Source organism: Sceloporus undulatus, chromosome 1 (genome assembly GCF_019175285.1).
Source record: "Sceloporus undulatus isolate JIND9_A2432 ecotype Alabama chromosome 1, SceUnd_v1.1, whole genome shotgun sequence".
Classification (NCBI taxonomy): Eukaryota; Metazoa; Chordata; class Lepidosauria; order Squamata; family Phrynosomatidae; genus Sceloporus; species Sceloporus undulatus.
In genome coordinates this window covers 111,190,424-111,204,495 of record NC_056522.1, presented here as the reverse complement: position 1 = coordinate 111,204,495, position 14,072 = coordinate 111,190,424, and the positions used below count along the sequence as shown (strand labels likewise).

At 40.3% G+C, this 14,072-nt stretch overlaps 1 protein-coding gene across 2 annotated transcripts in view; it reads left to right on the top strand.

The window, feature by feature from the left end:
- Nucleotides 1–14,072, top strand: part of AFG1L (AFG1 like ATPase) — an 80,823-nt gene that overhangs the window by 60,305 nt on the left and 6,446 nt on the right. For both annotated transcript variants that reach the window (XM_042473379.1, XM_042473369.1), the window contains 2 exons: nt 6,598–6,738; nt 13,328–13,441. In XM_042473379.1, the coding sequence (XP_042329313.1) occupies nt 6,598–6,738; nt 13,328–13,441 (255 nt within the window). The remainder of the gene's footprint in view (nt 1–6,597; nt 6,739–13,327; nt 13,442–14,072) is intronic.

The following is a 14,072-nucleotide window of genomic DNA, read 5'->3' as shown; positions in this document are numbered from 1 at the left end:
AGGCACTGGAAAATGAGCATCCCTGACTGTATGGAGAGACTCACAGATAGAGGAGGCTCTTCTCTTCCATATGTGAAAGCAATGGAAATGATTACAGGAAAGACATGGCTCAGGCATTCCTCCTTCTCATGCATTCACTTTATTAACATTTTTAAATACCTGAATTGGGCATATGTCTCTGTAGCTGTACCTTCAGAAAGTTTTAGTCAGTTGTTATGTTCTCTGTAAGAATAATGGATTTGAGATACTTTTACATAGGTAATCTGTGCCATGCAAGCTGTCCCTTTCTCCTGCCATGCTAACAGAACGTAGGCCCAGTACAGGCCAGTGCTTTACGCCAGTCTGAGGCCAATTTTAGGGTTTTGTAGAGCTGGGCGTCTGCACATGCTCAGCCCTACAATCGCATGTGGGCACCATGCTTGTGTGCACCCATTCATACGGGGTGTGCAACAATGACGTCTGTGTGGCGTGGCGCCCAAACAGCACCGCATGACCCAGACGTCATTGTTCTGTGCAAGTGTGCCATTGGCGCCTGTCTGTATTTCCCCTTAATTGCCAAATATAATGAACATGAATTAGAAGAGCCCATAAGAACTTACAAGAATGTAGCTGCTCTTGAGTATTTAAAAGCAAAGCAAATCCAAGATACACAGTATATCTCTTAATGAATAATAAATTGTACTAGGGAAATTTTGCTGATGATTCTATATTCTTGCTTCCAAATTCTGTGGATAGTGCAAAAATGCAATTTCCTCTTCTGCCAATCCAGAGGCAGGAGTCAAGTTGTCTTGAATTCTTTGTCATTGATTCTCTCCCTTCCTCAGTTTTAAAATTCCTTCATTGATAACACCAGAATTTTCAGGTCCCTCTCTTAATTTCTGAATTGATTTTCATTTTGCTTCTATTAATCATTGTTGTTGTTGTTGTCGTTGTTAGCCTTTAAGTTGTTTTCAACTTATGGCAACTCTAAGACAGACCTATTATGGGGTTTTCTTGGCAAGATTTGTTCAGAGATTTGCCATTGCCTTCCCCAGAGGCTGAGAGCATGTGACTTGCTCAAGGTCACCCAATAGGCTTCATGGCCAAGCAGGGAATCGAACCCTGGTCTCTAGAGTCTTAGTCCAACACTCAAACCATTATACCATGCTGGCTCTTGAAGCTTAGCAACCTCTGGCTCTCTCTTTTAACTGACTTGATGTCAATTTCTATTCCCTTTGTGTCCTCTTTGTGGTCTTTTGTACTACTACTACCAATATTAATAATAATTCCACTTGAGAGAAAGGGACTCTCCTCTTTTTTTCAGATGCAGAATTGCTCAGGCTATCACTATGTTAACTGCAAAAAATGAATGTTACTTTTAGAGATAATGAAATAACAGTGTGATTTGTTAAGGCATTGCAATGTACAAGCAGGTTTGAATATTAAAATAGCTTGAAATGTTTTATTGATAACTTAACATTTGTCAACTTGGCAGATAAGTGGAAGAAGAATGAAGTGGACATCTCAGTCAAGCAGACTAAAGTAGATTAACAGTCCTAAAGACTGGAGCGTGGCTTTGGTGTGGCTTCCAGACACTTAGGATGCATGCAACATTTAAATCGCATACATCCAAAGGCGCTGCACAGATGGACCCTATGGGGCGCCGTCGTTATGTGTGAGGGGTGGCGCTTCCAGACGTGACTTGCCCCTTGCACGTGACGAGGGCGTCAAAATGGTGGCGCCCTGTACATACGGGCGCCGCCATTTTGACATGACAGACGCCTAGCGTCTGCAGGTCCTGGCGCCTTTGTGACACCACAAGTGTGCCATTGGCGCCTTGTGGCGTCACACCACGCCGCAGAAAGAACCCGCTTTTTGCAGGTTCTTTTTGCTGCGCGAGGGAGCCGCACGGTTTGTCCGCTGTGACTCCCTCGCGCAGCAAACCAGGGCGGTAGGAGACCACCTTTTGGGGCGGTCCGTATCCCGCCAAAGTGACCCAAGACAGCTTTATTTTGGCCTGTCTGTATGAGGCCAAAGACAGTGTGGTATTTCATATCATTTGAATTTTACATGGCAGCAACAAGAAGTCAATTCATTAGTCTCGAGAGTTAGTAGAATGTACATCTAGGGAAAGAAGTAAAAAAAATTTCGAATAGTTTTCTTCATATGAAGTCAATCTAAAAATTAAAGTAATATAAATCAATAATAAGTTAGTAGAACTGAAAAGATCCCACTGTCCAAAAAATTATTTTGATCTCTTAATTGTGGGGATGGAGGTGACATTGTGATGATGATAGAGAATGCCCCACTGTGAGTAAAGTGATGTTTTGGTGATGCCATCTTTTTAAACAAATATCAAGCATTCATTTACATGGTAGGTGTGTGTGCACATGTACCCACACACTTTTACTGCAATAAAATGTACTTATCATGCCAAAGAATATTGCCAGAAGGCAGAGCTGTACCAAGTAAACTTATCTGAAACTTGTGATGGAACAATATGCTCAAAGATGGTGCTGTTTGAATTGCTATTGAGCATTCAAATCATCTATTCATAGGGCAAATTTTGTGGTTTCAGGATAATTATTGTGTTGATGCAGCTATTGAAAGGTACAGAAGCATTAAGCTCTTCAGAAAGATGACATTTTCACAATAAATTATGCCAGTATTACATACTTTATGGGATCCAGAGTCCTACTAGTTATGTGCTAATCAATCTTGCATACAAAGATAGACCTTGAACTCCAGATAGGATTCAATAATTTATCTGGCTCATTCAAGGAAATTAAGGTATTTCCCAACACATGTAACTCAAGGATGTTTTTACAGAGTAACCTGTTTCATTAATGACAGTCTGGATTTATACAGCTTTTTTACTACTAATTTTTAAGCACAATGTTCAGCATGCTCATTTCACAATTGCCTAGCAAATTGTGCACAGAATGTAGTCATAGCCTAATTTCAGAACTCATGATCTGTATGTGTTTCAGCTCCGACCCCTGGTACTTCTAAATGATCCCTGTTAGTGTGGCTGGGAAGGGTATCTGAGTTCCTGGTATCTGCTGTCAGTTAGAAGAAATAATACTGAGATAAGTAGGCAAGCCACAAAATCTGTTATAAGACAGATTCTTCCTGATATCACAGTATGATGCTGAATCCCAGGCCTCCATCAGCTTTGTGACACTGGTGTTTTTCAGTTAGAAAAATGCTGGCTTTATACTTCCTCCTTGGATGTGTGATATTGAGTGACTTGTGTTCCCCTTTCAAAGCATTTTTTTAAAGTAATACAGGTTAGTTTGCCTATTCATAAGCTTTAGGGGTTCTCTTATTGCTAAGAGCCCTAACATTAAAAAAAAATCTCATTGTCTGTGAAGATACATGTGTTCTGTTGCCAATAACGTACTTCCCTTGCCCAGGTCTATATCTCCTCAGCAGATGTGTCCAACACCCTCACAATGCTTGCAAGGAAACATCAGCTGTATGATGGGCAGCTGGCAAAACTGAAGTGATACTCTTGTGGCAGGGCACATGTTTTTCTATGTAGAAGAGGATCTAATCCAGTGGCACTAGAGATTTTCAAAAACAATTGAAGCACAGATCCTCTGTTTCAATGCTTTTTTACACCTTTATGCAAAGACAAGACCATATGACTATAAAGGTAGTTCAATAACAACAAGAAATAGAGTCTGTGTAGTGTCTGTATGTGCAGGCAGAACTTAATTTCAAAACAAAATTGAATGAATAAATTTCTTACATTGTTTAGTAATACATCATGCATTTCTATTTTCTTGCTCCTCTGCACTGTTTTACAGAATTAAAAAACTGCAAAACTAGAAGTGTACTTCCATTCATTTCAAATTTTGATTCCCTCTCCCTTTTTCTTTTATGGGGCATTCCACACACACTGCAGAAAATTCAAAGGTTAGAAATGGGCCTTAGCCTCATAAAAGCTGTTCACTGGGGACCTACCATCTTCTTCTATGAAGTAAAACATTCTGGCTATGTGATAGCCCTCCTTTGTTCACATGTTGCATTACCACAGGTTCTCCTGTGCTCGCTGAACTGTCCGCTCACCTCAGTATTTGAATTAAAGCAACCAATTTATATTGGGGGTGTTCTTGTTACTGCCTAAACCTGTCTTTCATTTCAGGTGTTGAGGTATAAGTGCAGTAAATGGTAGATAAAGGCGCTATATACTAAACTTGTAGTAATTCCAACAGTCTAATCCTACATAGATTTGGCCCCAAATAAGTCCCATTAAATTCAGTGAGAGATTGATATGCCCTTATATTTCTAGGAATTAATACAGTTGGACCTACATTAAGCCAAAGTAAGTGCAGCCTAAGTGGTGCTCTCCTAACATCACAGGTTGTATTTCCAAATATATATGTATAAAATGGACCTGAAAAATGTACTTAAGAATGTGCATATATTCTTTCCAGTACTCGCCCCTCTGAACATTAATGTTAAATTTTAATGTAATGGCATTACATAATAAGGCCTTCGCTCTTGAGTACTCTGTCCAATTATTTCATTAACTCCCAAATGCGCAATAGAATACTGACCAAATCATTTTCTGATTTGTATCTTGTAGCAGATATTTTAATTTCTGCAAAGTTCAGTGAAATCAATTCAATATTAGATTGGATTATTTCAGCAATGCATCCTCCATGCATACTAGTACTACTATTGCAAATTTCAGAGTCAATCATACAGAGTGTATGTACAGTATAATGTTTTCTTTAATCTTCGTTCACACATCAAGTTATGGTTATGGATCTGGAAAGAGGGATGACTTTCCTTACTGGTGAACTATATCACTAGAAAGGTACCCCCCCCCCAAAAAAAAAGAATTATTGATTGGCTGTCACTTGTCCTGGCACAGCTTAGTCTATCTGTCAGGGGAGTCTGAGCACTATTGCTAATGGCCCTTCCCTTCAGTCCAGCTCTAGAAAAAAAGGAAAAAGAAAGTCACTTTAGATTTTCTTGATGTCAGCCTAGAAATAAAGAACAATACTTCTTAAAAATCTGAAGAATGCAAGAAACAGCTTTACAACCATATGGTCCTTCATGTAGAGAAGAGTTTTCTGAGAATTGCCATTAAAAAAAACCACACAGCCAAATATGTTATTTCTTTAAAGAGTTTTGTCGTCGTGTGCCTCCAAATCTTTTTTGATTTATGGTGACCCTAAAGCGAGCCTATCATAGGGTTTTCTTGGAAAGCTGCTTCAGAAGGGGGTTTGTCATTGCCATCCTCTGAGGCTGAGAGAATGAGATTTGCCCTAGGTTACCCTGAGGTTTTTTATGGTCTAGTAGGGAATCAAACCCAGATCTCCAGAGTCATAATCTGGCACTCAAATCACTACCCATAGTGGCTTAAAAAGAGTTTAGAGTAGAGGAAATGGAAAAATACAAGGAAGTCAGACACCCAGAATTTCATTTAAAATCAATAAAATCAATTTAACCTGGCCAGTTATGTGTTAAGAATCTTGGGTTTCAGAATATTTGGAGAGTTCACTGTATAGAAGATAGCCTGAAAACTGTGTCTTGATGTCTAATTAGATATTGAGAAGAAAAGTCAGGAAGATTAAGAAAATCTCTGGTGAACCTGAATGCAGTCACTTTGTTGATCCATATCCTTCAGTTCTGCTGTCAGAGGTCTAGCTAACAATTTAAAATAAAATACTTTGAGGCTGCAGCCACCTTTGTAAACATCCCAAAGCAGCTGGTTTGTGCAAAAGAACTTAAGGGCAAAGAATGGAGAACAGAGGAAAATATCTCGTTCATCCTGGGTGCTCTTCCAGAATGCCAAGCATAGAAGGTGCCCTAGGGTGCGCTGTCTTGCTACATCAGAATATAGGGATTTATCAGTTACTCAGCTGATATTTTTGCATGTGATTATATCTTTGCTGCTTGATCTGTCAATTTTTTATAGTCACTGTGTCATTTTGCTCAAGTTCCAGGATGCTTTTCTTTCCAGATGCCATTAGTTAGATAGATTGACAGGAGATGCATCAAAAAAATGAAAGACTGGAGGCCAAACTAAGATGTGATTTAAATGCATTTATCACTGTCTTTGCTTTGCTTTCAAAAATAAAAGCCATGTTAGACAACCAGAGGTGGGGTGGAATGAAAACAAAGGCTGTGGTACATAGTATGTTTTACCCTGAAGCTGCTCTTTTCTCTCGAAGGAAAAAAAAACACAGAACTTTGTGAGAAGGGACAATTTCCATTCAAACTGCAGCACTGGGGTATGAATTAAATCCCCCTTTCACTGTGCCCCATGCCCCATAATATTAATTTGCTGCCCCACTGTGAATCTGTTACCTTGACAGTGAAAACACATGTTAAAATTGACTACAGTAAACATATGATGTTCAGTTAATCTCTTAATTTGGAGATGCTGTGCAGATTATTTCTCAGTGAATTGGGATGATAGCCAAGCTTAGTTATCAATTTAAGGAATCCATTTTTTATTTAAGAATACTTTTCATCCTAATCCAGAGAACAAAAAGGGAGGGTAGTTTTTGTTCTACTGCAAGGAGATGGTATTCCAAATAGGATGTCTGTCAATCTGTGAGTATTCTGATGTATCATATTTCCTATTTCCTTCTTCAGCCACTTGGAGCCAGTGATTATTTGGAAATAGCTACTAATTTTGACCTAGTATTTATTCGTCACATACCTCTACTTACAATGGCAAAAAGGACACAAGCTCGACGTTTCATTACTCTTGTTGATACTTTTTACGACAAGAAGGTAGGCATTCAGTTTATAATTTTAAAATGCAAAGCATATACATTTTACACATATTTCCCTGCTTTTGTGGAAACTAGCTACTGCATAAAATGCTTGGTTTAAATGCTTGGTTTAAACAACTCATCGAAAAATTAATCTGTTGGAGTTGCTAGTTGAAGTTGCCAAGGTATTGACACTGACATTGAGTACTGAAGCTGTGCATGAAAGTGAATTTGGGGATGGAGAGGGGAATCTAGTTTAATTCTTTCAGTGTTTGGCTGGTTTTTGCTTAGAGAAAATGGTTGTTCAAAGCAGTATTTTTAGAAATTTCATCCCTATTTTCAGTCAGAGGTATTAACTTTTATACTGCTCTGTGTCCCTCTAATATATCTGTGGGTTAGGGTTAGGTCATATAATCATAATCTTGAAAAATATTAGGCTACGCTCATGGCAGGGAATAAGAGGAGGCTCATGAAGAAAATAGCTCACATCTGTTTGCTCCGCCAACTTGTCTCCAAAGACTTGTTCCCTCTTACTGTATACTGAATATTTGATCATCACTGTTATGAGCTCTCCTCTGTGAAGTTATCTAACCCTCTTTTAAAGCCCTTGCTACTGTCATTAGATTTTGTGACAGATAATTCTATAAATTAATCTAAGACTGTACATAATTACTTATTTGGGCCCGTTATAAACGGGCCTAAAAGTGCGCACTCCGTGTGTGCTAGGGTTAGAAAGGGGCGTCCTTTCCGGACACCTCCAACCCTAACATGCGCAGAGCACGCACAAAATGGCGGTGGCCGTTCCACATGGCCGTTGCCATTATGACGTCGCAGACGTGACGTCTTTGCGCTGCATAATTTGTGGTAGTGACGTCTTTGTGCTGCGCGAGGGCGCTTAGAGCGCCCTTTACGCAGTGCAAGAAGGAGCTCTGTTTCTGAGCTCCTTCTTGGCTTTGCGTCTCTGGGCGCAGCCTTCAGACGGCTGCGCCAGCGACACAGAGGAGAAAGGGGCCCCTTTCTCCTCCTCCCTGCCGCCGCGGGTTGTCCTTGGGGCTTGAAGCCCCAAGGACACCCCTTTCCAGGCTGCGGGGAAGGGGCCTTTTGCCGCTTCCCCGCAGCTCAGAAAGCGGCGGATCAGGGCCTCAGCAGCTGCCACTCTAGCCGCTGAGGCCCCGATACACCGGGGAAAGGGGCAGGTACAGGCCACCGCTTTTCAGCGGTCTGTAACCCGCCTTGGTTTGCTTTTTTCTGTTTTTTAAATCTATTGCCAGTTATTTTAATTGGTAATCTCAGGGTCTAATGTTAAGACAAGACTCTATCTGCCTTCTCCAAACTAGGACTCATCATTAAAGGAAGTTGTCAATTTTTCCTGTTCTCCCAACAACCCTTCACCCATCCAAATGATTTTTGTACGAACTTAAACCTTCATGTTTTTGTCACGGTAGTTGAAAAACCATACTGTGTTTTACAGATTGAATAACAGATATGTTAAAATTGCCCAACTGAATGATAGTTGGCTTCAGTCACCCCAGGTGATTGATCTGTTTTCTCTTTTGTTTTCTTTGCTCATATTTCACCTATATTCACAGTATGCTAAACACCCCAGTCATACTTTTTTGAAAGTGAACGAACAAGTAAAGTGTTAATAGCTTTGCCCCAAAGTGAAATTAATTTTAGAAAAAACAGCTACTCTCAGCTTTTGCCTGAGTTGTTGGACCTCTAATGAAATAGTAATGATAAATGCAGCACTTAACTTGGATTTATAAAGATTTCAATCATGGAAGCAAAATCAGCAATATTAAAACAACTAAAAAGGCTCTCTGTATTTAAGCTGATGTTTTAAAAAGTAATGGAAGACATTAAGCTTCATCCTATGTGTGATTATAGGCACACACTTAAATATTTATGCAATCAGGACATATCGATTATGATTAAAACCACTTTCAAGAATGTCCTGGCACAGAAATCCAGTCTCACACACAGACACACAGGCACACACTACATACCTTTCTCCTTTTCAGCAAGGTACATAGAGCTGATTATTTTTCTTCTCATTGAATGATGTTGTGTCCCCGTTACTCTGCTGTATCATTTTTCCTCTGTGTAGCACAGAAGTGGGCAGTGTGAACCACATGCAACCCAGGGACCAAAAACATAAAATAAAATTGGTAGTGAGGAGGAAGTGCTCCAAAGTGTCCCAAAGCAATCTCTAAGCACTGTGGAGGACATTTCCACCATGTATTTTGGAAGCTTGAGCTACATTAGGCCCAGGAGAGGCCTTTTTTGAAACAGGAGGTAAAGCCAGGAAGCCTCAAAAACATGGTGAAAGTGCCCTAAAGGGCATTTAGAGAGATTTTAATTTTTTTGCAGGGAGGGCAGCACAGCCCTCCAATGTCTCCTGGTGAGCTATAATAGCCCTTAGCCTTCTACAGTTGCTGACCCTTAATGTAGCACTTCTGTTATGGAAATACAACATACTTCATGACATAAAGAACAACAATATTGTATCACTGGAAGAATGACATTCCCCCTTCCTAACTACCAACACACACACCCTCTCCCAATATGCCCCTAAACATTGTTTTTGTAAGGGTCACATGATCTCTTAGCTATTGGCTGTGAACTAATAAGGTGTGCAGCTTTCCCCACTCCCACCTACATAATTTGTGAATCTGTAAAAATCTACTGCTGTTTTGTTTTTGAGGTGGATATATCCCCTCTTCAGCACTTGGTACTACTGGAATGTTCTTGTTGCCTTATTTTAAAAATGGCAACTAGCAGCAAGACATCCCCTCTTTCTACAGTAGTGATCCAAGATGGACCTTTGGACTTTAAAAAAAAATCTATTTAACTTACTGTATGCCATTGTATTCCCTATTGCCATGTGGATGGATTTGAGAGCTGGACAGTTAAGAAACAAGATAGGAAGAAAATAAATTAATTATAGATGTGGTGCTGAGAATTTTGTAGATGGCCAAAAAGACAAACAAATGGGTCCTAGAGCAGATCAATCCAGAAATCTCCTTGGAAGCCAAGATGACAAAACCGAGATTGTTTTACTTCAGACGCATCATGAGAAGAGAGGCACTAATTGGAAAAAAACAATACTAGGAAAGGCGGAGGGAAGTAGAAACAGAGGAAGGCCACATGCTAGATGGATAGACTCTATTAGGGAGGTCACAGGTCTGAATTTGCAGAACCTGAGTAGAGCAGTGGAGGACAAGGAGTCTTGGAGATGTCTCATCCACAGGATTGCCATAGGTCGAGATCGACACAAGGGCAGTTAACAACAACAAATGCCTTCTAATGTTACACACTTGCACCCCTGCAATTACTGCTGTCAGACCTTCATGGGACTATTTTGCATTTTTAAAGGTTTATCCCTCCCTTCCTTTATGCCAGATCTGTTTACTTCTATAACAATCCACCTTCTGCTGATTTAAAATTCAGGAGCCTATTATGTTCTTTTGATTAAATCTGTACTAGAGGAAAAAACACTCAACTTGCCTACAATAATTACTGGTCCACTCTGAGTTCAGTATATGCTTCTACAGGTGCATGGTGTGAAAATGGCTGTGGTATGCAGAAGATGTTGGTGTTCATGTATGTACACTGATACTTGAAGTTGCCCACTCAGAAATATAACTTCTAGAAAGTCTGCAAAGAGTATAGATGTTTCAGGAATGGCAACAACAAACTCTCCCTAACTTTTGAAATAAGGCTTCCCACAAAGTAATAAAATAGATTGATTTCCCAGGGAAAGGTACTAGAAAAATTCCACTGGTAAATAGGGATAGTTGGAATGTATGTTATTGGAGTGAGAGAATACATCATTGGAGCTAGACAACTACCTTGCTTGGTTATGGATGATCTGCTATCATTGTATCGACACTGAATTAGGTCTAATAGACAGACGTATGAGGTTAAGAGAAGAGTTGTCCATTGACTGGAAAGACCAATAATACATTAATTTTGTGGGCTTGCCTTATGCTTCAACCAGGTACCAAAATAATCAAATGTGAACAGCGTACAGTTAATGAAGTAGGTGTGTTCCTGGGCTTTACTTTTTTAACAGAAAATTTGGTGCCAGAGGGAGAAATAACATGGAAAGAACAGGGATAGCTTCCTACACCACAAAAAAGAAGAGCATGTTTTTGCAAATGTTTTATTCAAAACTAACATTATGCACAGTGTGGCACAGTGGTTTTAGTGTTGAACTATGACTGGAGACTAGGAGTCAAATCCCTGCTCATGTCTGACTTACACCAACCCCAAGCTATTTTCTTGGCAGAATTTGATCAAAAGGGGTTTACCTCTGAGGCTGAGAGAATCTGGCTTGCCCATGGTCACTCAGTGGGTTTCCATGGCTGGGTGGGAATTTGATCCATAATCTCCAAATGTCCTAGCGGCTAGCCCAACACTTAAACAACTACATCACACTGTTCTGACTACATCACAAACATAGCAAACCTCCACAAGTAGTCATGTTGGCCGTATAGCAAATCCAGTAACAAGAAAAATCCACCAAACAGTGGGGCTTTACAGACCGCCCAAAAGGGTGGTCTGCCAGCGCCGGTGTTTGCTGCATTAGGGAACTGCAGCGGACAAACTGTGCGATTCCCTGATGCAGCAAAAAGAACCTGCAAAAAGTAGGTTCTTTTTGCGGCATGTAAATGATGCCGCAAGGCACCAATTATTATTATTATTATTATTAACCTTTATTTATAAAGCGTTGTAAATTTACACAGCGCTGTAAATTGGCGCATTTGCAGCATCATTTCCGCGCTGCGACGTGCGGATGCTAAGCGTCCGCTACATCAAAATGGCAGCGCCCATGTAGAATGGGTGCCGCCATTTTGTACACACTTGGCACATGCTAGGGTTAGGGGCGTCTGGAAAGGACGCCCCTTTCTAACCCTAGTACGTGCCGAGCATGTACTTTTTGGCGGTCTGGAACCTGCCAGTGATACCTTTGCTGGGACAACCAAAATGCACAATACACATGTTACAGGCTTTTGAAGCGACACTGGCTTTTTTATCAGTCAAGGTGTTAAAACTTATACGGGGGAAAAAAATAAAGATCTTAGTCATACACCTCCATTTGTTCTCAATTCAGATGGTATGGAGGGGTATATCTTGCAGACAGGAACTTCCTCCTTTTGGCCATGTGGCTACTGGAAGATTCTCAAATTTAACATCCTTTTGCAACACAAAAAAGATATTTCCTTTGCAATCCAATATGTCTCAATCTTTTGTGAGGCCACAGGCCCCTTTGTAGTCAGAGGATAGCAAACTTTTTTAGGTTTTCAGGTGAAAGAGAACATTGAACATATCAAAAAAACACCTACCCAAATTCTTCAATAAACTGTGTGAACACCTGGGAAGATCTAGGACTTGACTTGTGTCACAGCCAGTATGGTTCTATATTTCCTATGGTTTCTTTGTAAAATATTTTACATTTCCCACTCCACAAAAGTAGCTGCCTGCCTAAGTGTGTGGATGTCATAGAAGGGGAACTGAGGGATCTGCAGAGCTGGTGAAGGTCTGGTAGTGGTCTCCCCCCTGTTGGCAATGTAAATATCTCTTTGGTTTATTTTCCACAGCAGATTGAATTAACAATTACTTGCCTAATGCATGCTGTATTTAATTTAAATAGAAAGTGAGCACAAAATTTACTGCAAGATAATAAACAATAATTGTAAATATTTTAAAGTCAATGTATTATTTATACTATATCTGTAAACTAAGGCCTGGTACAGACTGGCACAAAGTGCCGGCCTGTGGGTGGAGTCACAGCGGAGCATCCGCATGCTGGACGCCATGACTCCATCCCCCTCGTTCCATGATGCTGCGCACCGTTCTAGACGGCATCTAGCATTATGGCATGACCCTGGAGCTGCATCTAGATAATGCAGCGCCAAAAGGGCACCACAAAGCCAAGCCACCACGGCTGTGACATTCTTTAGAGGTTGCAAAAAGGAGCTGCATCCAGAGGCTGGATCAGGGCTGCAGTGTGCGGTGGCCACAGCCTCAATTCGGCCAGTAAAGGGGTGGCTGCATGCCGCTTCTTAGGGGCTATTTGTACAGCCCCTAAGTCTTGTTTTAAAATATAAGTAATTGGATATGCCCTTATTGTGGGCTTATGCTTTTAAAAAGCAGCTGAAGAGGCAGGCCAACACTAACCATTTTACATTAGAGGATATTTATTATGGATGACACTGACAGAAGATAGATTGGTTGATGACTGTCAAAATGGTGAACCGGAGTTAGTGCCAATGGTGCTGAGATACAGTAGTTATAATTGGGTTGATGACTATTACCTGAGAGCTGAAGAATGATGGTACCATCTACATTCTTATGGAGAACTAGTTATACTAGGAAAAATAAAAACTTTCAGCTGTTGTCTTTACAATTTGCTTACATATGCCACTTGAAATGAATAAACTTTGGAAGGTCCTGTATTTCTTTTAAAAAAACGTGATTTCATATAATTCAAAGACAGAAATAGCTGTGTAAATTTACAGCGCTTTATAAATAAAGGTTAATAATAATAATAATAAATAGGAGCTATAAGTGAGGGCACCTTCAGCCATTTCTCTCTCTTCCAGGTGCGTATTGTCTGCTCTGCATCAGCTCCACTCCAAAGCATATTCACTCAAGAACACCATGACAGCGGACTGGACGAAAGCAGGGTAATGATGGATGATTTGGGGCTGAGCCAGGTAAGCTCTATGAACATTAGTGCCTTTGTAGCATGAGAGCATAATTAGTTTTGGTCTGAGTTCTGGCACTATTGTAAAACAAACAAAAAAAGTGTTTAATTAGCCATTCTGTAGCTTTCTGGCAAGTTCAACATCACACCTTTTCTTTTATTATAATTTAATGTAATCTTGCTCATAAATAAATAAGCCAATCAATTTTAGCATAATTCTAGAGATTCATTTCATCCTTGTTAGCTATATGTTTCACTGTACTAGAAATATTGGGTCAGGTTCATGCTTTAATAAAAGTTCAGATTTAATGGAGTTCCACTTAGCTTTTGCTTTTTTTTTTTTTTAATTATTTCATGACACCACAGTTGGAACCAATTTACAGTGGTACCCCGGGATACGAATGCGCCGCCTTACGAAATTTCCGGGTTACGAAAAAAACCCATTTAAAAAAACTGTTCCGGGTTACGAAGTTTATTTCGGGTTACGAAAAAATTTTTGGTGCTTTTCGGCGCTATTTCGCACGAAATCGCGGCTTTTCCCCATTAGCGCCTATGGCTTTTTCGCCTTACGAAGATTTTCGGGTTACGAAAGCGGCGGCGGAACGAATTAATTTCGTAACCCGGGGTACCCCTGTATTGTT